The sequence below is a fragment of the Cibotium barometz genome, chromosome 44 (assembly GCF_041138505.1).
Source record: "Cibotium barometz isolate CiBa-2024 chromosome 44, ASM4113850v1, whole genome shotgun sequence".
Taxonomy (NCBI): domain Eukaryota; kingdom Viridiplantae; phylum Streptophyta; class Polypodiopsida; order Cyatheales; family Cibotiaceae; genus Cibotium; species Cibotium barometz.
Genome location: NC_141089.1, coordinates 16989811 through 17013715, shown reverse-complemented (window position 1 = coordinate 17013715; position 23905 = coordinate 16989811). Strand labels below are relative to the sequence as shown.

The window sequence follows — 23905 nt, the reverse complement described above, 5'->3', positions numbered from 1 at the left end:
TTTACAGGGACATTATGTGCTTAAGAATTAGTTTTTTTAAAGCTATTTTGTGAATCCTAAGGTGGGTAAGCTTTAAATTCTTGTGATTATGTCAATGACAGGTAATTTTCGGGGGACGATGGAGGCATTTGTTGGGAGAGCAACAATGCTGGGAACGCATTGGTGGTGTTGATGTCAGTCTTACCCCGGCTAGCTTTTCACAGGCTAATCTTCAGGTTAGATTTTACTTGTATCCAGACATTTTTTGTGGATTTGACCAATGTTTGGTTATAGTCTATTGGATTGGTCATTTCATACTTTACTTTGATCAATCAATGGGAATTTGGAATGTGAATTGTACCCATAGGCTTAGTACTCAAGGTTATCTCCACACATGTTAACGTCTACGGAAGACCAAAGGGTCTGTGAGACCAAAAATGTTATAGAATCAAGAAAAAGACAATCTAGCTTCAAAGACAAAACATTTATATAAGTGTTGATGTTACAAGGTATCTATGTAGCAGCTGGAACAAGGGAGATCAACATGTATCCTTTGCATCTGTGACCTCTTTCAAGCCCTCTACATCCTGAGCACTCGTATCTTCGAAAGATCTCTCAGATCTGGAGCTATGTGAAGATTTGTCTCGGCCCAATCGGCCTCGGATGTCTGGCATCCTCTAATTGGAGTGCTCTCTCCAATATAACCCTTGGCATGCATGGTGGTTGGGGTAGCTCTAGTATAGCCAATGTGGAGTACTTGGTGTGTCTGGTGCATGGTCACCATGAAACTCGTTTCGGTGCCTTTGAAAGTCGTTTAACGTTTCAGTGTTGAAACGTTTCATGTGCACATTGAAACCATATCGTTTCATGTGGGGAAAAAGGTTGTGATTTTGTGTGCTTTTTAGCATTTATAATTCTCTCTCTTTCCTTCTTTCATCCTATTTGTTCTTTTCTCTTCTCTTTTGTGTCTTCTTTGTTTACTGATGATAAATATGCTAATATCATCTTATAACTATTGGCCAGTATCTTCACATTTTATGTATATGATCATATTAAAGTCCAACAACGTTTCATTGTCCACATACCTGGTGTTGAAACGTTTTGTTCCAAAATAAATCGTTTCAGCATCGTTTTGTTTCGACAGTGAAACGTTTTGTGGAATCTTGGTCTGGTGAGGTTATCTGAATTTGGGGGCCCTCGTGGTCATCACCAAGTGCCTCCATCCTAGACCAGTTGAAAGAAGCTAGTGATAGGTAGCTGAGAAGTCACAAGTGTGAAGGGCCCTAGTCCAGGCCCCTCTATAGAGGTGGTCTCTATGTCAGCACAACTCCATTTGATAGGGTCCCGGGCAACACTGGTATGGAATGGCAATGACTCCAGATAGTGGACCGAAACCATCTCTGATGAGGCAATGGAACCTCCCTCGCATCTCAAAATACACCGGGCATGTGAAAAGGTAGTGCTTCTCCATCTCGGCCTCTAGAATGGAGCAGACTCTACAGATCCTGTCCTGCCTCACAATGAAGTCCTTCTCTGCATGAATGTTCCTACCACAAAGGGAACTCTTTATACCTTTGAAGTTCTTTGTGAAGGAGGAGCTGTCTCCCTCCACTTTGTTATGAATCTTCCTTTCTTCTTCCTTGAAGGAGGCTATGACTCCTTCCAAGGTAAGATTTGGTAGGTTCTTCAATGTGGTGAGGTTTCTGTAAAGCTCTTTTGGCATGGACTTAATGAATACTGCAAGGGCCACATCTATGCAGCTGAGTTTGTACTTAGCCACTATGGCTGTTTTTCTCGATAACTAATAGAAGGATCTTTTTCTTGGAAAAAAAAATCCCTTATAGATAATGCGGAAAAATTAGGGTTTTGAAACATTAGGGTTTCTAGAAAGTAAGTTTTCCAAACAAGAGAGTTTTGATCAATGATGCTTTAGCATGCTATAGCAACACTTCAATGCTAGATTTGCACCCTCAATTTAAAAAAATGATAAAGTAATTAGGAATTACACTGATTAAGCAAGGTTTGTAGAAAATAGAAAAAGCAAAGAGTTCTTGATAAAAATTAGGGTTTCTAGAAAGTAAGTTTTCCAAACAACAGAGTTTTGATCAATGATGCTTTAGCATGCTATAGCAACACTTTAATGCTAGATTTGCACCCTCAATTTAAAAAAATGATAAAGTAAGTAGGAATTACTCTGATTAAGCAAGGTTTGTAGAAAATAGAAAAAGCAAAGAGTTTCCTGATTGATTTCTTTTGTCGATTTGTGTCGTATAGTTGATGTTGAAAGTGCAGGTACAACTGGTCATTAGTAGGATTGGGTAGCAGTAGATGGCGTCGATAGCAGCAGATTATGGTTGCACATAGGTTGAGGTAGTTTAAATGTGGCAATGGTGCAACGAAGCACTGGTCACATGTGGCAAATTCAGGTGGTTGTGCTTTTCCAGCTCGGTCCATCCTTGATGCACGCCAACCTCAGATCCGTCGCAGCGCTCTGCGCCTTGTCCAGCCTTATTGCGGGCGCTCTCCACCTCATTCTGGGGAGCTCCGTTGGCGTCTTTAGAAGCCTCTGTCACTAAAATCATGCACATGGTGCGTTGCTTGCTTCACCTGCTACCTTGCTACCCTGCCTTGTCAGTCGGCGGCATGTGGGTAGCGTCGTTTGGGTGTGGGCAACAGATGATGGGGGGGATAACAGAGCAGCTGCTGCCGAGTTGGAACATGAGAGGCTTTGATACCAATTAAAGGGTGTGCTTGAAAGCAAACATAGCTATGGCATTTGATGAACATAGAGAAGTAAGGGGGGGAGAGAGAAAGACAATGCTCAAAAAGGAGATAAACTCCACGACTCAATGATGTGACTTGTATTACTTTAATCAAGTACAATGCTTTTTTAGGCTTAGAACCTCTCTTGTATGACATGATTGCTTAGGTCATTAAAAGTATTAATATTGAGCTATTTTAGTGAACCACTCTAAGAGTGGGTAACAAAGACTCGGATTTGTTCGATTGCTTAGCCACACAGCATGCGACATGTGTTTGTATAGACAGTCGGGCTTTTGGATGAAGCCATCATCTGTAATCCACAAAAAATTATCCCTATAGAACTGTAGCTTTGTGGGAACTGGTGGTTAATGCAGTCATGTAGCCAGCGGAGATATGAGTGGATGATCTGTTTAATGTCTTGCCTGGTGAGACGTAGTAGTGGCACATCCAGATTGTAATGAAATGGTTGCAAGCAGTCCATTTGAATTCTATGTGAGAGGAACCATTGTGTAAGTTTGGCATACCACATGTTGTCATGTGCTTGCTTTGCTAGTCACTTGGACAACTCCAATGCAAGCTTGGTGAGTGAGTGTGTCCAAAGTCTGGATGTGGTATAGACATGTTACTTTCAGGAAGAGGCATTAGGCAAGGAAGTTAAGGTCACTCCCATCATTGGGAAGCTTTGCATACAAATACAGGGATATTTGGATCATGAAGATTTCTTCTTGGCACCACTTGCAGGATGTGATGTGATACTTGGGATGCCTTGGCATTATGGTTTGGGTTCCAAGATTTTTCACAAAGAAAAGAAAGTTATGTTTACTTATAGGGGTAGGGAAGTTTGTATTGATGCGGGTACTATTGGGAGTACCATACCCATTGTAAGCCATATATCTATTTCAAAGGCAATAAAGAAAGCAGCTTGTTCTTACTTGGTCTTTGTATGTGATAATGTTGAGCATGATGTTGTAACTCTCGTAGATCAAGATAAGATTGATTTCTTAAGTGAATATGCTGATTCACTACCAGGACAGCTACTCCCAGAGAGGCCAGAGGATCATTGTATTGATATAATCCTTGGGAGCTCTCCTCCTAACCGACCTCCTTATAGGGTGAGTGCTGCCCAACAGGAGAAAATCACGACTCAAGTAAATGATTTACTTTAGAAGGGGTTGATGATTTACTTGAGAAGGGGTTGATAAGGCCAATTTCTTCGCCTTATTATTCTCCAGTTTTACTTGTGCAGAAAAAGGATGGGACATACAGAATGTGTGTTGATTATAGTGTCCTTAATAAGATTACTATCAAGAACAGGTTTCCGATTCCTCGAATCGATGATATTCTTAATAAACTCGAGGGAGCTGCTTATTTCAGTCGCATTGATCTTAAGAGTGGTTACCATTAGATTCGAGTGGTACCTCAAGATGTGCACGAAACGGCTTTTCGAACATCATTTGGATTATACGAGTATTTGGTTGTGCCATTTGGACTTACGAATGCTCCCGCCACTTTCAATAGAATGATGGACATAATTTTTAGACCTCACCGCAAGTTCACAGTAACTTTCTTTGATGATATTATCATTCTTTCAAAGATTGAGGCTGAACATAAAGAGCATCTTGCCATTGTTTTTGAAGAGCTAAGGAAACATAAGCTTTTCATCAATGGGAAGAAGAGTGAATTCTTCTTGTCAGAAATTCACTATTTAGGGCATATTGTTTCCAAGGCTGGAGTACGCATGGATTCCGCAAAGATTCAAGCAATCAAGGATTGGCCAGAACTGCAGAATGTGCATCAAGTTAGGAGCTTTATTGGTTTATGCTCTTATTATCATCGATTTATTCAACACTTTGCTTTCTTAGCTTCACCGTTACATGATCTAACGAAGAAGAAAGTAACATTCCGTTGGTTGGAACCCGAAAAGACAACTTTTTAGAAGTTGAAGGATGCCATCATATTTCTTAATCATAAACAAGCTTAAAGAAATTAATCATCATTTTTAACAGATTAAATCATAAAAATACCTAATCTTTTTATCTAGCTTGTCAAGCCTAGAGTTTTGTTTAAGATAATGAGTTTATCATTAAGAATCATCCTTCTAACAAGGACCTAACCATAAAGATGATTAACCTTTCCAAAAAAGAGAGATTTACTAATAAAAATACTATAATTAAGCATAGAGATTAATATTAAACCATTTAAGCATTATGAATCATTAAGAAAACTTGATTTCAAGAAAAAACCATTTAATTGAAAGCTTCCCAAGCATTAGAGGGGTTGGGAAGAAGAAAGTCATTGAGAAAGATAGAAAAACCATTGAACCTTTGATTTTGGCTTGATTCTTTTGGAGAGAAGTGAAGTCCACAAAGCAAGGTTTGGCTACCAAGTTGGGGAGGGTAATCTCCAAGAGAGAGAGGATGGAGAATTGAGAAGCTCCAAAGCTCCCAAAAGTAGAGGCAAAATAGACGGATAATAGAATTACACTAAAATGAAGATAATACTGTCAGGGCCAGTTCTTATTATTCCAGATTTGCATAGACCTTTTGTGGTCGAGTGTGATGCATGTGGAGATTGTTTGGGGGTTGTTTTGAACCAAGAGGGACATGCAGTGGCTTTTGAAAGCCGCCGCTTGCAACATGCGGAATTGTATTTCTAGGTTTATGAGAAAGAATTGTTAGCCGTTATTCATGCCCTTCAAACATGGAAGCATTATCTTTTGGGGGCTGAATTTATGGTAAAAACAGACCACCAGAGTTTATGGCACTTTCTTACATAGCCTAAACTCTCGGAAAAGCATCTAAGGTGGGTAAACTTCTTGTCCATGTTCCATTTTCATATTTTGCATACCCCAGGCAAGAAGAATTTGGTGACGAATGCTTTGTTACGCAGGCCACAAGTGCATGCCGTAACTACCGCCTACCATCAGGACTTTTCAGGGATGCGAGATATGTATGCTTTGGACACAGATTTTCAGCTTATTTGGGCTAATTTGAATCATGGTACTGCTGTCCCAACTTATTCTATTAGAAATGGGTTTCTAATGATGCAGAATCGTATTTGTGTAGTGCGTGAATTACGCCAAAAGGTTATGGAAGAGTGCCATGCTCCACCATATGCTGGTCATCGTGGTATTCTGGCTACTACATAGGCTTTGGAAAGATATTTCTTTTGGCCAATTCTACGCAGGGATATTGAGGCTTATGTGCGAGAGTGCACAGTGTGTAAGAAAGTCAAGTTTGACAGACACAAGGCACTTGGTTTGCTTCAGCCCTTACCTATTCCACAGGAACCATGGGAAAGCATTGCTATGGATTTCATTATGGATTTGCCGAAATCGGCACATGGAAATGATTGTATATGGACTATTATAGATCGTTTTAGCAAACAGGCACACTTTATTCCTGTGAGGAAAACAATCAAGCCAGAGCACATGGCAAAGTTGTTCTTAGTTCAGATTTTCAAACATCATGGCATGCCCAAGTCTATTGTGGGGGATAGAGATCCTCAGACTACCAGTTTATTTTGGCGGGCATTGTTTGATAATATGGGCGCAAAGTTGAGTTTTTAGCTTATCATCCTCAGACGGATGGTCAGAGTGAAATTGCAAATTCAGCTGTGCTTGACTTGCTCAAGTGTTATGTATCTGAGCAGAAGTTAGATTGGGAAAAGTATTTGCCATTGGTTGAGTTTGCATATAATAATTAGTGCATTCTTCAAATAATAAGGCTCCATTTGAGATAGTCTATGGCAAGGTGGTGCTTCCACCTATCTTACGAAGAAAAGAGGAAATCTTTGCAGCAGATGAGTATGTCCGTGATTTGGATACTGCATTTGCACAGGTTTGGACAGCCATAGAAAGATCTCAAGCTAAACAGAAAAAGGCAGTTGACAAACATAGGCGAGAGGTGGTTTTCAAGGAAGGTGATTGGGTGTTACTTAAGTTTGAGAAAGCACGTGGAAGCGGCCAGATAAGGAAGGCCGGTTTCCTAAGCTTTTCAAACAGGTATTACGGGCCATTCCAAATTTTGCAGAAAATAAATGAAGTGGCATATAGATTGGTGTTGCTCGATCACTGGAAAATACACAATGCCTTTCATGTCAGTTTGCTGAGGCCTTATGTGGGACCACCTCCTATGGAATTAGTTTTGGAAGATCCACCAGAAGTGGATGAACTTGAGGAGGTATTGCAACCTGAGCAGATAGTTTTTCATAAAGAGTGCAAGCATGCAGGTGGCAAGCTAGTGCACAAGTATCTTGTGAAGTTAAAAAACTATTCGGCTATGGATGCAAAATGGATGGACGAGGATTATCTTGCGGATTATTCGAAACTTCTGAAGGCCTACTTGGAAGCTTTTCAGTTGAAGTCAACTGCTTAGAAGCCGGGGGGAATGTCACAAAATTCCTTACAGCTTCTATTTTTCTACTGTTCATGTGTGGCATGTGGAGCCTGACATGACATACATGTATGGCTGGTGTAGCCTGACATGGTGTGTCTGTGTGGCATATGGAGCCTAGCATGACAGTACATGTATGGCTGGTGGAGCCTGACATGATGTAATTCCCCGGGACTAGCTATCCTAGAGATCTTTTGTATTTATGTTCTGGGAAAGTTCCAGAAGGATCATGAGCCTTGGACATTTTATCGGATACAACTGAGCAGATGAGTGTTTCTTCCAATCTAGCTGCACTCATGTGTGTGCATGACTTTGATTTTATCTTTGGATGACTTGTCTTGTTTGCCTGGACAATGCCTGAGATTTCTGCCTGTGTTGTCCATGGGACCAGGGACGCCTGGGCACCCTGTGGACATGCATGTGCACACTTGTTTGGGATTGACAGGTGGTCTACATGTGTTTTGCAGGTGGTTAAGTATTCCAAAAAACTCAATTTACAGCTTTATGAGTTCACATGCTAATAATTATTGGTGCAGGTTCATAGTCACTTATAAGTGACCGGACAACTTATAAGTGAGTACACATTGAGCAGGACTTATTTATTTAATACACGTGGCAGCCAAAAGCTGGGCACTGGACATTATTTGGGCCTCCTTCAAGTAGGTGCCCCCTTCTAGACCTAAAAAGCACACGTGGGAGCTAAAACTGGCGGAGGAGCTCTAATCTTGAGTAAGACTCTAGCTTTATGTGAGGCGCCTGCTTTTCCGGGTGCATCGGAGCTGGTCGATTGCTTCTACAGGCTGTTTACAGCCTTCTACCGCGACAAAAACCTAACAGGTGCATGGGAGGTGCTTGTCGACCCCTTCTGCATGTTCTTGTTAGCAGTCATCTCCTGTCTGTACACTATGTCAGGGCCTCTGTTGTGGGTGTGCCCGCCCAGTTTTGGTGTGTCCCCATTTTTCCTCACTTCCATGTATTTTTTTTCCGTTTCTTTCTGGGTGTGGGAGGGCTATCAGCTACCTCTATGTGCTGGCCGATTGATGGACTCTCACCCGACTAGCTGCTCTGCCTTGGCCGACTGGAGACATGCTGGCCGACTGCCTTGTCCCTGGGACTGGCAGTAGCAAGTCGTGGGCTACTGTCGGCTGTGTTTATGCTGGCCGACCAGCAGCTTGGGGCCATATAAAATGGCCCCTTGCCCCCCACACTGTCCATTGTGTATTTCGGAATTTCTATGGTGTATATAGCAGAGTTACACTAGCTTCTCTCTCTCTTGCATCTGTGTATTGCTCTCTACAGCAATTGTCTTCATTTCCGTTGTGCATTCTGACATGGTGTTAGAGCCCCAGCTGGCTTGAAGCTTGGAGACAGTGGGACGTCGAGGGTTTGCTGATTTAGGTGCTGATTGGAGACTTTTTTGGGATGTACGAGACTTGGAGATTGGGTAGAAGGCGGCCATCATCGTTGGACAGCCACCTTGCATTCTATTTACAGCCTCTTCTTCTTCTTTTTTCCCACCCACTCTCCCTTCACAAGACCTTGTGAACCCTTGAGATGGATGAGAAGCACATGAAGATCCCGACACTCCCCACGTTCCCAGTGGACCGCCAGTTGGACGGGAACAAATACGGCATATGGAATGTAATGATGGAATCTGTTTTGGAGTCTTATGGCTTGGCTGATTTCATTGTTGTTGGGGTTCCACGGCCGGAGTTAGAGGAGGGGGAGTTACCCTCTATTCGGAAGGAACGGGAGACACTAGCACAGTTATGGGATCGTGTCAATGCGAGAGTCCGTTCTTTCATCTTCCTCAATTGCACACCACAGGTGATCAATCATATAAAGCATATGACGTTGGCCAGAGGTATTTGGCAGCATTTGGCTTCTCTCTGCAACAGGGCATCACCCATGAAGAGAATCTCCTTGGAAGTTCAGATGCGGTTGATGAATCCTGCAAAGTCGTCGACGATGCGGGAGCACATCAACAAGTTGCAGGCTCTTCAGCAGGAAGTTCTCCAGGCAGGGAAAGAGATATCATCCGAGGATATGGCCATAACGTTGCTGTCACATTTGCCCTCTCAGTACTCAGCCTTTTGCTCTTCATTGATCACCAGTAGCATGCTCAGCACCATCACATGGGAGGAGGTTGTGCCCATGGTCTTGGACCAGGAAGAGCGATTCACGAACCCTCCACAGGGCAGAGGTTCTGAGGCCTTAACTAGCCAACGGTCGAAAGGCCGTAATAACAACAACAAGGGCAAAGGGAAGACTTCATCTGAGAAGTCTTCTGAGAAGAAGCCCGACTCGGCCCGAGAGAAACTGAAGGCCGAGAGGACCTAATGATTGTGGCGAGAAAGGCCACTATTGGAGGAAGTGTCCTAAGTGGACCGGGAAGAGTGCTGATTGTTCAGTTTCAGGTGCAAAGACTCCAGCCTTTGTGCACTTGGAGATGTTGGACACAGATGCTTCATCTTCTTCGAGCGAGGAGGCAGTTGGCTTCACCGCAAAGGATACTCGGGAATGGATTCTTGATAGTGGTGCTTCCAGGCACATGACTCCTTCGTGTGACTTCTTTCTGGATCTAAAACGGCAGTTAGGTCGCATTTGCATTGGCGACAATTCCACCATACCGATACACAGTGAGGGCCGGATGGAGATCATTCCCGATGGCAGAGGGGGGAAGTATTCCTCTCGTGTTCTTTACGTCCTAGCACTTGGTTTTTATTTGTTGTCAGTGCATGAGGTGTGCAAGACTGGCTTCCGGGTGGAGTTTGAGGAGCATTATGTTGCTCTACGGGACTGCGAGACTGGCCAGGTTTTTTGGGAAGGTAGCGTGGAGAATGGTATATACAAACTCTCCCCTCCTCTTTGACAGGTTCTCAGATTGGTGATTTGTGGCACTTTCGGTTTGGCCACTTGAATGTGGATGCGTTGTGGCGAGCTTTCCGAGACCAGATGGTGGTTGGCTTGCCAGATGTTGGCAGCAGGCAAGAACGTTGTAGTTCTTGCATTTGTGGTAAGCAGCACATTGAATCTTTTCCGAAGCAGGCTTCCAAGCGGGCTTCGAAACCTTTGGAGTTGGGACACACTGACTTGTGTGGCCCTATGTAGACTACATCCTTGGGTGGTTCTTTGTACTTTATGCTGCTTCGCTCTGAATGGACCACAGAGGATGGAACTCGAAGATCGCATAGAGTTCGTGATAAAGGTCATTCAACGGAGCTTTTACAGGTAAACTATGCTTTGATGTCTCGTATCATGCGGGACAAAGACCCCACTTCCGTCAAGGGAGCCCTTGCACAGGATACTTGAGGAAAGCCATGCAGGTGGAACTGGATGCCATTGAGAAGAATAACACTTGGGAGTTGGTACCAAGGCCGTCAAAACGGTCTGTCATTGGTGTGTCAAGTGGGTCTTTAAGACCAAGTATACGTCAGATGGATCGGTGGACAAACACAAAGCAAGACTTGTGGCTAAGGGTTATGCTCAGCGGCCTGGCATCGACTATGAGGATAGCTTTGTATCGACAGCGAGAATGACCTCGATTCGGACCGTTCTTGCCCTTGCTTCTTCTCAACGGTGGCTCATATATCAGATGGATGTTAAATCTACGTTCCTTAATGGTGACCTGCAGGAGGAGGTGTATGTTTAGCAGCCTCCAGGCTTTGAGATTCCAAGATCAAAGGGGATGGTTTACAGGTTGCGGAAGGCCTTGTATGGTCTTAAGCAAGCTCCTAGGGCTTGGAATTAGAAGATTGATTCCTTCTTTCTACGGACTGGATTTAGGAGATCGGTTGCAGATCCCAACCCATATCTCTTTCGGGAACGCGGCATGGTCACGTTGATCATCCTTTATGTGGATGACCTCATTCTCACCGGCGGTCATATGGAGCACATTGCAGTGACGAAGACTGCCTTGTCAAAGGAGTTTTAGATGACCGATTTAGGCTTACTCCACTTCTTCTTGGATTGGAGATCTAGTAGACCCAGAGGGGGTTCTTTGTCTCTTAGCAGCGGTATGTTCATGAGTTGCTTGAGGCCTTTGGGATGGAGAACTGCAAGTCTATCACGTCGCCGATGGATCCGAACACGAAGCTTACAGTGAATGATCCTTGTGAGCTAGTTGATGCCTCTCTGTATCGGAAGCTAGTTGGTTCATTGATCTGGTTGCTGAACACCAGATTGGACTTGAGCTTTCCTGTGGGGCTGTTGAGGTCATTCATGCAGACGTCGTTGAAGTCACATTGGGACACAGGATTGCGTGAAGGGGCTAAAGAAGCTCAGCTGAAACAGTTAGGGTTTCATGTGGGAGACACACACAGAGAAGAAGAGAGAGAGAGAGAGAGAGAGAGAGAGAGAGAGAGAGAAATGAAATGAAATGAAATGAAATGTTATATTAACGTCTTCAAAAGGCCATAATGACCTATGAGACCAAAAGTTACATCATGGTAGATCTGATACAATGTCTGGATAACCCAGAAAATGAAAAATAAAGATGATACTACTGGCACCTAGAAAATGAAACTGGAACTGGAATATACCGAGGGGGGGTACGCTATGGAGGTGAGTGGAATATAGTGAGAGGATACAATATCATGTGGGACGGAGGGGTACACTATGGAGGTGCCTCCATCTCATAATATGTGCCGCATCGGACACTGGCGGATCTCCTCAATATCCTCTGTGGTCAGCACCCTGACTGGGTGTCCCGCATGCCTCGCAAGAATAATCCGAATCTGCCGCTGCAACCTCCGTCTATGCTGGGATGCCCCCCTCCGTAGACGTGGGCGTCTGGACCACCCAAGCTCAATCGCACGATCAATCAGTGTACCCCTGGTGTGGGCGGTATCCATGTCCTGCTGCTGCTGTGGTCCATCTGGCGCAGTGATGGCTGGACTAAAGAAATCTGTAATGTGCCTCTGAGTCTGGCTCTCTGTGCGCCTAAGCAGGCTATCTCTATGTCTCCGCAGCTCAAGCAAGAACAATCCCAAACACCTCTGGTCCTGGTACCCCATGACTCTGGAAAGTGGTCCAAAACCCTCTCTGAATAAACAGTGGAAACGACCACGTATCTCATAGTATGCAGTACAATGGCATATATAATGCAGCTCTGTCTCTGGCTCCCCATGGCATACTCGGCATATCCTGGCCTCAGCTGGTATACCTCTATATCGGCCAATCTCAATCTCAAGCTGGTGTGAGGATGTGCGAATCTGACCAATAGCACATCGTACTGCATGAGACAAGTGTACATCCATGTAACTGGGTCTGATCACAAAACCATCTGCTGTGAGCTGAAGAAAATGCTCTCTGTAGAAAGCCATCTTCGTGCCCAGCTCCTCAGTCGGCTGTATCCATGTCCTCCTAATGTCCAGCTGAACTAAATCCTGACGGATGAGTCTGGTAATCTCTGTCCGTGTGAGAGTGAGAGAGGGTGCCTCCAGAGAATACTGGAAGGGAGGCAATCTGTCCATGCTAAAACCATGTGCCTGGAACCAAGATGTCATCTGTCCATACCAACAAGCCGTGTCTCCCTGTAAAGCTAACTGTCGGGAGGACTCCAAGGCGAGGCGTGCATATCTGTCTCGGGGGAGATCCCACAAGCCATGTATGTAGGAGACTGATCTCGTAAGAGCCTCAATCACCAGAGGGGCAGCCGCCAGCTCTGCTCGAATAATCTCATGAGGTACCACGGCCTTGGCTCTAATAATCCTAGCAATCATAGATACCAAAGGCCTCTCCATACCTCTCCACCCGCCTGCGCTGTGATGGCCCACTGAAGGTCCCCATATCTGCACTCCATAAAGCATAGCTGATGTCACTAGAGTGTCAAAAAGCCAAAGTTTCGTTCGAGGTTCCTGAAACTGAACCTGCGAACACATCCTCTCCAAACCACCCAGGGCTGCATGTGCTCTAGTCAATCTAGTCTCTGCTGCTCTCCTCATCGAAAACACTGGCCCACTGAATACTACCCCAAGATATGTATATGTATCTGTATACTCCACAATCTCTTGCCCATATGTAAATGTGGAAGCTGATCGCCTAACCCACTGTGGCGTGGTGTTAAACACCATAACCTTGGTTTTGCCAAGGTTGACAGACAATCCACTATCATGTGCAAACTCATGTAAAGCATCCAGATGACGCTGCATACCCTCAGGGGAATCAGAGATCAACACAATATCATCAGCATATAACAATAGTGGGATCCATGTACCTGCTAGCTGGGCTCCTCTGTCCCCCAATCTCTCAATGTAGTCAGAAGCCTCATCCACATACATACCAAACAGTGAAGGAGATAACGGGCAACCTTGCTTCACTCCTATAGTGGAGTGAACCAAAGTAGAGACCCCCTCTGGGGTGCGTACCTGTCCTGCAACTGATCTATATAAAGCCATAATCCCCCATATGAGCTCTGTGGGTACCCCCATCTCCTGTAATCGCCTCATCAATCTGGCTCTGGGCACTGTATCAAATGCTTTGCGAAAGTCCACAAAGCTACAATAAATCCGTCGCCCATGCGACCTGCCCTCCTCAATAATGGCCCGGAGAGTCAAGATGTGGTCAAGAGTAGAGAAACCTCTCCTGAACCCTGCCTGTCCCTCTGCTCGAATGCCAACTCTCTCTGCCCATCTACTCAACTGCTGCTCAAGAATGGATGCATACAATCGTGCTAGTGTGTGACCAATCATAATAGTGCGATAATTCCCTGGCTCCATAGGGTCCCCTGACTTGAAGATAGGCACGATGGTGGACCTACTTCAAGTCTCGGGTAAGCCTTCGCACATAGCACGATTGAACATCACTGCTAGAAGCTCTGCTAGCATGTCTCTCGCATGAATAAAGTGCTCAGCGACCAATCCATCATGATCATATGCTCTCCCAGTCTTCATCCTATCAATGGCCTTCCTTACCATCTCTGCGGTAAAGAAAGTACATGTCTGTGGGCATGGTGCTGGCGGGTTAGGAAAAGGTGTCTGTCCAGGAACTGTATATAGAGATGCTGCATAACTACCCCAGACCTCTGTAGAAGTGATGGCCAAAGCAGGGGAGGACTCATGAAACAGACGCCAAGCCTCCCTCGAATCCTGGCTCAAGAACAGCTGGTATAATTCCTGCTCTAGCTGAGCAAGGCCGGCCCGCTTCTTCCTTCGCACAAGACGTCGGAAGGCAATACGTGACTGTCGGTGAGTAGTGACTCCCAAAGCAACCTCCCGCTGCAGTCGGCGGGCTCTGGTCTCTCTGCACTCCTCATCATACCAGCTGTTCTGGGGCATACATCTAGAACGCTGTCTCTGTCCAGGCTGAGTATGTGGATATGCCTCTCTTGCTGCATCATGTAAAGTCTCTGTCAGTATATGGGTCAACTCCTCCAAAGGTCTCCCTGGCTCCTCTGTGTACAGACGTTTGTAAATCCCATCTGTGTAGACAGCATTAGTCTCTGAGGTAAAAGTATATCGAGTGTGATCTGCCCCTCGTGTCCTCTGAGCTGTGGTAAAGTGAAAAGAGATAGTCAATGTCAACAATGCATGATCCACTACTACCCCAATGGGCCGAGATCCAACTGTGAAGTCCTCAATGCATGAAACAAAGCTGGGCATAGCCATAACATAATCCACTGTGCTAGCACCATGTCTATGTGGAAAACAAGTAAATCCAGCTGCTGATGGAAACCTCTGCCAGCCATTAAGTATGGCCAACCCATGTGCAGTCCCCATATCTACCAAATATCTCCCATACTCTGTGCACTCCACATCCTGTGAGCGTCTGTCTAATCCCATATCCAGAGTGTCCAGCTCTCTCAGCATCTCCTCCGAGGTATCATAAAAGGCTGTCTGGCGGTTGCCCGTCCGGGCATTAAAGTCCCCTAACAGGATGATGTCTCCATCCCTAGAGAACTCCCATATGTCATCATCTAGCACAGAGAAAGGAGACTGCCCTCTAGGTGCTGCATATGTCGATGTACTAGAGAGAACATGTGGGGATAAGTCAACTCACAAAGTATGAGTGTGTGACTCCCCTATCACACATGTATATTTGCTCTAGTACACATAGTGCACTTAGTACATTAAAAGTACTAAGTGTACTATGTACTATAAAACTTATGGGCTTGTACACACTATAAGGGTGGGCATAATGCCTTTACCCCAACAACCTCCCACTTAAAGGCAAAGTGCCCTTAAATGAAGGAAAAGAAAAATCAGCATGTACATGATAATATACAAGGCCATATCAAGGCTGAAACTGGCCTCATCCAATGCCCATCAAGTGTCTGCAATGAGGAAACCGCTCTGGAGGCAAACTCTTTGTCAACAGATCAGCCGGGTTGTCATCCGTATGAATCTTGACAAGCTGAATCAGCTTGTTCTCTATCACCTCTCTGATGAAGTGATACTTCACATCTACATGCTTCGTCTTTGCATGAAAGACAGGGTTCTTTGCCAACTGGATGGCACTCTGACTGTCACAATGCAACAATGGAATATCCCCTGTATAACCCAAATCAACCACTAACCGAGATAGTAATAATGCCTCCTTGCAAGCCTCTGTGGCTGCAATATACTCGGCCTTTGTAGTAGATAAGGCAGTGCACTTCTGCATCTTGGATATCCATGACACAGCACCTCCTGTGAACGTAAACACATAAACGGTAGTAGACTTCCGGTTATCTGGATGACCGGCATAATCCGAATCCGTGTAACCATGCACTAATGCATCCTGTTTGCCAAAGCAGATGCACATATCCTGTGTGCCCTTTAGGTATCTCATGACACCTTTCACTGCTTCCCAATGCTTCTTGCCAGGGTTGGCCATGTATCTAGTAACCACTCCCACTGCAAATGCAATGTCTGGCCTGGTAGCAACCATGGCATACATGAGATTGCCACAAGCTGAAGCATACGGAATCTTGGCCATATCAGCCCTGTCACTATCCGACTGTGGGCTGTCCATAGCACTGAGTTTCAAATATGGAAGCAAAGGAGTACTAGTCTTCTTCCCCCCTTCCATATTGAACCTCTGCAAAACTTTGCCAATGGATTCCTTCTGAGACAAATACAACACATGCTGATTTCTGCCCCGAAGTATCCACATACCCAAAATGTGATTTGCATCACCCAAATCCTTCATATCAAAGGTCTGATGCAGCCTCTTCTTCAAGGCATCCATCTCTTTATGAGATTTCCCGGCAATCAACATATCATCAACATACAAGATGAGGATCAATAGACTGCCATCCAAAGCTTTCTTGGTGTATAAGCAGTGATCTATGTCACTCCTCCTGAAATCCTGGGATTTCATGAAAGTATCAAATTTATGATACCATTCCCTTGGTGCCTGTTTGAGCCCATAAAGACTCTTTTTCAGCTTGCATACAAGCTTCTCCTTTCCATTCACTGCATAACCCTCTGGCTGTTGCATATATATCTCCTGCTTGAAGCCCTTAGCCGCTAACCTGGCTTTGTATCTTGGCTTTGCATCAGGTGCAACTTTGAGCGTGTAAACCCACTTGCATGGCAAAACCTTCTTGCCTGTAGGCAAATGCACCAACTTCCATGTTCCATTTTTGTGCAGAGAATCCATCTCTGACTTCATAGCACGCTCCCAAAGAGCCTTGTCTGCCCTCTGTAAAGCCTCCTTATAACAAGAGGGCTCCCCACAGTCAGTGAGCATCAAGTAGTCAACCCCTGGAACAAACCTGTCAAGGGGTCTGGAGTGTCTTGCGGACCTCCTACCCAATGATCATCATTTGCAGGTTGTTGTCCAGCCTGCATATCACCTATTGGTGGCTCCTGTTCCATGCCATAAGGTTGAAAGATCATGCCCGGTATCTCCTCTAACTGTTGGATATCCATAGGGATATCTTCTGCCATCTCTGGCTGTCCATTTGGACCATTTTCAGCACCATTTAAGGGCTGGTTTTGTTGTTGTAATGGCTGATTTACAGCCCTTGGTTGTTGTCCATGATGTCCATCATCATCAAAGATGACTCTGCCAGGCTCCTTATACATGCATGTTTCATCAAAAATGACATCATTGCTGCGTATAATCTTTCTATTCACTGGATCCCAAAGTCTATACCCCATTTCACCTCTGTCACCATATCCTAGGAATATGCATTTGTGAGACTTAGGATCAAGTTTGGTGCGTATTTCCTTGCGTATGTGCACGTACGCAACGCAACCAAACACTCTTAAGTGCTTGTAGGACGGAGGCTTCCGTGTCCATACTTCCTCTGGCACTTTCCCACCAAGCATCGTGTTAGGTGACGTGTTTATAAGATGAACGGCTGTCATAACAGCTTCAGCCCAAAAACCATGAGGTAACGCAGCATGTGACAACATAGAACGGACCTTCTCCTGAATGGTCCTGTTCATCCTCTCTGCTGTCCCGTTTTGTGGAGGATCATAAGGAGCAGAGAGCTCCCTCTTGATGCCTTTAGCATCAGAAAAGTCCTGAAACTGTTTGGACATATACTCTCCACCATTGTCGGAACGCAAATCCTTCAGTGTTTTGCCAGTTTGATTCTCAACATGAGCAACAAACTTCTCAAACACTGAGAATGTATCACTCTTCAAACGAAGAGGATAAACCCACACCTTGCGTGTGGCATCATCAATAAAAGACACAAAATATTTTGCCCCTTCCAAAGAAAGCTGAGGCATCTCACATACATCTGTATGCACAAGCTCTAACTGAGCATCTTTCTGTCCAAGAGCTTTCTTGTGGGGGCACTAGAGTTGCCTGCCATATATACAATGCTCACAAAACTGAAAACTTGAGAACTTTAGAGAAGGCAAGTAACCAAAACGAGACAATTGCTCCATTCCTTTGACACTCATGTGTCCCAACCGGCTATGCCACATAGAGATTTCCGGCAGCTCGGTTGCATTTACATTAGCATGGTGACAAACACCAACATGCATGAAGTAAAGAGTGTAATCTAGACAGCTGGTTGAGGCAGGAGACAGAGGATCATGGTATGCATAGGTCACACATTGGTTCTCATAGCATGGCCTAGACATGGATCATCTACCACCATTCCAGTATGACAGGGATGCACCACATATCCGTCTCTCTCATAGTGAGAGGAACAGAGTATTGAGACAGGATCTATGGCAGCTCTATACACGAGAGACATGGATATCACCTACACAGCCTCTTCCACTGAAGATGCTATACTACAGAGATCACTTCATGAGTATCACTAATGATGGATTTATAGAGAGGCCTAGATACATGGAGGGCTTTTTACCACATGGCTCCCGAGTGGCTATTGGTCAGCTCAGAGTTTCATCACACCGATTGGAGATTGAGACTGGCAGAGCAACACGGATCCCCTGAGAGGAGAGGGTATGCAGATTGTGCAGAGAGGAGGTGGAGAGTGAGGAGCATTATGTATGCAGATGCAGAGCATATACAGCCATCAGAGAGAGATATCCCATTTTATTCAGAGAGCCACATTCCCTACGCCAGATCTTTGAGGTAGCAGACCAGCGCATACTGGGGAGATACATTCTAGACATACAATACATTCTAGACATACAACGCCACAGAGAGACATTATTACAGGCTCAGACAGCTCCAGAGGGGGGGCGACAGACACAGATTACTACATTTTTTCAGAGATCCATCCCCCTCCCAGCCCCTACACGGCAGGGAATTACTCTCCAGAGAGCAGAGACACTTAGAGCCCGCAGGAGACAGAGGACACTTGGCTTTTGGACACCACGCCTATACCAGAGAGAGATGACAGAGATCAGAGCTCAGTTTCACAGAGAGGGTGCGGAGCGACTGGCTCGCTTGAGAGCACACCCAGGCATGTTCTTCAGGGAGCTGTGGACACCCCCTTCACTGATGTATACCATTTTATACCCCCAGTATGGTACAGGATGGAGCTAGCTAGGTTGCATATCATGATTGTATACTCCATGCATATAGCTCTGCATTCTCCTAGTAGTAGAGCTCCATCCCCTGCACACCCAGATTCAGCTTTTTTTTTTGTTCAGTACTTTTTCATTTTGTTGGGATGACAGAGGATACCCCATACAGGTACTCCGATTTGTCTCATAGGCTGAGTTCGGTCTTTGGAAGACGTTAATAAAATCTTTCTTTCTCTCTCTCTCTCTCTCTCTCTCTCTCTCTCTCTCTCTCTCTCGCGCGGGAGGTGTCACTGTCTATTTCGTGAGGGATTTGGTCCACTCATTGACTTCACAGACTAGCGTTGCCTAGGGCTCTTCTTGCTTGAGCTCCGCAGACACAAGGACACTTCTTTGAGAGATCTTAGCCTCTAGCCACCTCGATGTCTCCCTTGCCAGCCAACCATCACGAGCTTCTTCCATTGAGGGATGATGCTCCTCTCATGTTCCATGTTCCTGGTATTCCATTGACAGTTTTGTATCACCCCAGTGAGATAGCTTTGTTTTGTTTCTATTTTATTTTCCGTTCCATGATGAGATATGCCATGGACATTATTGTATCACTTTGGTCTCATAGGCCCATTGGGTCTTTAGTGGATGCGTAATATATCTTTCTTTCTTTTTCTTTCTTTCTCCCCTACTCATGGCTGAGTTCACTGTGTGTGTGTGTGTGTGTGTAGCTGCTGCTCCAAACCCTAGCCCCAACAAGACCCCTATGAGGATCTTCAGGATTGCACTGTACACAGTGTATTTAATGTTCTTAACCACCATTGAATAAAGTGTACAGATACAACATATAATACTTGTTTTATAGTTTCATAATCCTGAAATGTTTACAGGCATCAAGTAGCTTTTCCCATAAATTAGTGGATTTGTGATGGCTTGATTTCTTAGTGTGGCAGGGGTTCGAGTCTTTGTTGCGGAAACTTCAGAAGTTTGTGAAGCCAGGAAAAGCAGTAATTGAGTTGTATGCTGGCTCAGGCATTATTGGACTGAGTCTTGCAGCAAATTGTGCATGCAGGTATATTTTCACAATAATTGATAGTCCACATTTATTGGCTTCAGTTGCTACATTCTCCTTGGTTACTTCTTTCCATGTAATTTCAGTCACTTTTAGATTGTGTTTTTTTACTGGTTCTCCACACTGTATAGAAGAGGACATGGACAGACGTCTGTTAATTATATGCACTCAAATTTGCAGTACTCTCAATATTGGTGCTATGTTTCAACATTTTGAAGTATAATCCAGTTGTTAGCTCTTTTTGTTTTTTTTAAAAAAATTGTCTTTGATGAGTGGACATCTGAGGAATCAGGTTGGTCTTTGTCCATGTGGAATGGGGTATGCAGAGCCTTGGATAAGAGAGACGATTGTTTAGAATGATGCTCAGGGATTAGAAGCTGGTGAGAAAAATAGGGAAAAGGATTTTGCAGTTCTTTTCCCCAGCTAAAAGGAACCGTCAGAGCTGGGAGTCTCTTTCCTGAGCAAAAGGGACGATTGACATCCTTTCACCTTTGTCATGGTCCTGGTGAGCTGCTGTCACAGCTGCACGTTAAAACGACAGGCACCTTGTGATTAGTGCAGCTTTTCTTCTTTTGTCCGGGTAGAGATCCTGCTAGTCAGTCGATGATGATGCTCCTCTCCAAGCTCAACCCACTGGGAGCATGGAGAGATGATTCACCTGTAGGTGATGAAGGACCTTGGTGTCCATCAGCTGAGACCCCCTGCTCAATATACTTACCTACTTACCTACGAAGCCGCAGACTGATTGGTGCAACTTGTGCAAGTCCAGGCTTGAAAGAGAGTCCAATTCTGATTGGACCTGCCTGCATGCTTTTCAGATATGTCAGCAGGTACACTGGTAATAATGCCAGTTCTCTGATACAAAGCAGCAACTCAGGACCTTGACGGAATGGAAATCTAGATTGAGTCACAACGCTTGTTTACTTTTTAGTGCAGGTGCACTGCTATTCATCTGATTCTTTAATTGGACCTTTTTTTTTTTGGGCCTGTTGACCCTTTGCAGGCCGCCACGTAACTTCGTGTGCGGTTGCATGCATGCACTCGTACGAGTGTGGGTGTGCAGATTGGAGAGTGTGCATGTGTGTATGCACACCCTAATTTTATGATGGTTCTACAAATCAAATTAAGCGTTTTTTGTTGTTTTTGGCAAGGGCTGTGAGATGTGTGGAAGTTAATAAAGAGGCAAAGACATCATTTGAGCTCTCTTTGTCACGATTATCAAGTTCAAACAAGTCAAGAATCAGCTGGCACTGTGCTGATGTTACAGTGGTAACAACAAACTGCAGCCCTTTCAATTTTTTACCGTGCCCCTATCTTGAAAATAGAATCTTCTTTTGGGCATTTTGGGAAACAACTGACTTTTCTCAAGCTGTTTACAGAGTCCGATCAACTGGTTAAAAGGTTCGGATGTCGTTGTGGTGGACCCTCCACGGAAGGGCTTAGATACATCAGTCATTGATGCCCTGAAAACAGCGTCTTCAAGGGGACAAGGCAAGGGCAAGCCTCCATCCAAGGAAAAATCTGAAAAGTAAGTGGTTCTTGTGTCTTATTAGTTGCTTGAATAAATAAAAAGAAATCTGGATGCATATACATGTATTTGAATACATACATTTGCATATGTATAGGTACATGTATATTCACGTATGTACACACCTGTTTCAAAAAGTGCTGAATATGTATGCACACTTATACACACACAAACAATGAAAATAGGACTCTTGCCATCTCCTAGTTTCAGCCGTTACAAAGACAGCAGCCATTTCTGTTTCCATTCCATGCAACTGTATGCACCTGCATTTGTCTTTAACATGTAGCGATACGTTGCAGATGTATGGACATGTAGATGGATTAACCTGTAACCGTGTTTGCATATGTAGATGTGAAATAGCTTTGACATTATATGGTGTATATTAAATGTGAAATTGTAAACATGAGGAAAAATTTGAGAGAGAGGAGAAACATAGGGAGGATCATAATTTGGAAGGAAAGTGAAGAAATCAAAACTTAGTAGGAAAAATTTGCAGGGGAACCCTTGAGAGTAGATTAGAAAAACGGAAACGGAAACAGAAACGGAAACAGATCAGAATCGGATTCGGAAAGTAACAGAGTTACGTTTTTTGGGCTAGAAAACAGCCGTTCCCTGTTATTATAACATGCGCACACAAAAGGGGCATGTGCACACGTGCACACATTTCAAGAAGGGGTTAATTTTTCCCCCCTTTTTTGTAGCGTATCTTATTGTAATTTTGTAGCCATCATCTGTCATAACCTTTAAGTTTTACTGTCAAGTAGGATTGAGAAGAGACCATGGATTCTTCGAGCACAGCAAGCTGGTGTTGAAGCTGCAAGAGAGATAACTGATAACGAGTTGACATGGCCGGACACTTTAGTTTATGTTAGTTGTGGTTGGGAGGCTTTCAAAAAGGTAGGACGTAGTGATTTGAGCTTTTGAATCACCTTAGAGTGGCTTCTTTTAACTATGGTGGTAAATCTTACCCACATAGAATGGCCTGTTTGGTGACAGGACTGCACAGATTTGGTAGAGGACGGAGCCTGGCATTTATTTGCTGGGCAGGCTTTTAACTTTTTCCCTGGAACAGACAGGTAATTTTTCCTGCTCTCTCTTTCTCATTGTCGATACATCCAGCTCCTTCCATAGTCGTTAAGTAGCAATAACCATGTGGTCTCATTGGTTAACACAGCATTGAAGTACTCGCTGTATTCAAACGTGGTAAAAAAAGAGCCAAGAAAAGCACAAACAGGAAGAAAGTTTTGAAGAAGAAAAAACGTAAGCCGCTTGGAAGAAAGGTTACTGTGTAAGGTCAACTGATTTCACATCTAGAATCTATGCACTGTGAAGTTCTGCAAACATTGGCAGAAATGTGTGGTGTCAACCCTTCTACCGCACGTAGCATATGGTTCAGTATTCAATGTGAGAGTGCAAGAAAAGTGGGATGGCCATGGTGGGCTGCAGCTGAACAAAGTTGATTCAGGGTCTCTTCGGTGAAAATTCTTGGTTACATCTGGTGTTTGTCATGGGGTATGTGCAGGCTTTGAATCAGAGGTGATGATGTCTGAAAAGGTCTATTTAAGACTGTACATCAATAATTCATTTATCCACATTCTCACTAGCTGATTAATCAGCTGAATTGAACCTCTTCTATTATGGAGATCAAGGACGGACACAATTCTCCGTACCTGTGGGAATGGGGGAGACAGATGAGCTGAGTCTATTGTGTATGGGCAGGCCAAAACCACCCATAGTCCCTTTGGTGATGCTGACTTGTACTCTCTTTTCAAATTTCGCTCTTACAGATCCAGGCATTTATATTCAATTCTGCTCTTTTACAGGGGTGGTGGTTCTCATGACATCCTGTGCTTGCAATGTAAAGGAATGATGAGAGATTATATGCTTTCATTGCTTCCAAAGTGACAGACCACCTTATCCTAATTACCAATTTTTGTACACATTGCATTTAATGTTAATGTTATGTGTTTGTATGTCATTATGCTCTCCCACCGTGGTACTTTTGTACAAGACATACGCCTTTCTAGTATAGTTTACCACCCAGACACATGGTTCGTAATGTACACTTCGATGGTGATATACCAAGTCATGAGAGTGGAACACTTTGCCCTGTGCACTAACCTTGGTTTGTTACGTGTAGAGCATTAGAAGAAAAAGCACCAGCAGCAGGATCTTCAACTCTAGTTCTTTTTATCACAGACCACTATAACTTTGCTAGCTTTGCCAATGACTTCATAAGAACCCCATCAAAGTGTAGCTAACAAGCTTCTTGTATGACACCCTTTTCAATCTTTTCTCCTTG

At 44.3% G+C, this 23905-nt stretch overlaps 1 protein-coding gene across 1 annotated transcript in view; it reads left to right on the top strand.

The window, feature by feature from the left end:
• Nucleotides 1-23582, top strand: part of LOC147613013 (S-adenosyl-L-methionine-dependent methyltransferases superfamily protein) — a 68409-nt gene extending 44827 nt beyond the window's left edge. The window contains exons 9-15 of the mRNA XM_086782314.1: nt 102-215; nt 19957-20075; nt 21227-21344; nt 21455-21603; nt 22368-22500; nt 22600-22679; nt 22778-23582. Coding sequence (XP_086638440.1) covers nt 102-215; nt 19957-20075; nt 21227-21344; nt 21455-21603; nt 22368-22500; nt 22600-22679; nt 22778-22895 — 831 coding nt within the window. The 3' untranslated portion in view covers nt 22896-23582. The remainder of the gene's footprint in view (nt 1-101; nt 216-19956; nt 20076-21226; nt 21345-21454; nt 21604-22367; nt 22501-22599; nt 22680-22777) is intronic.
• Nucleotides 23583-23905: the final 323 nt, after the last annotated feature.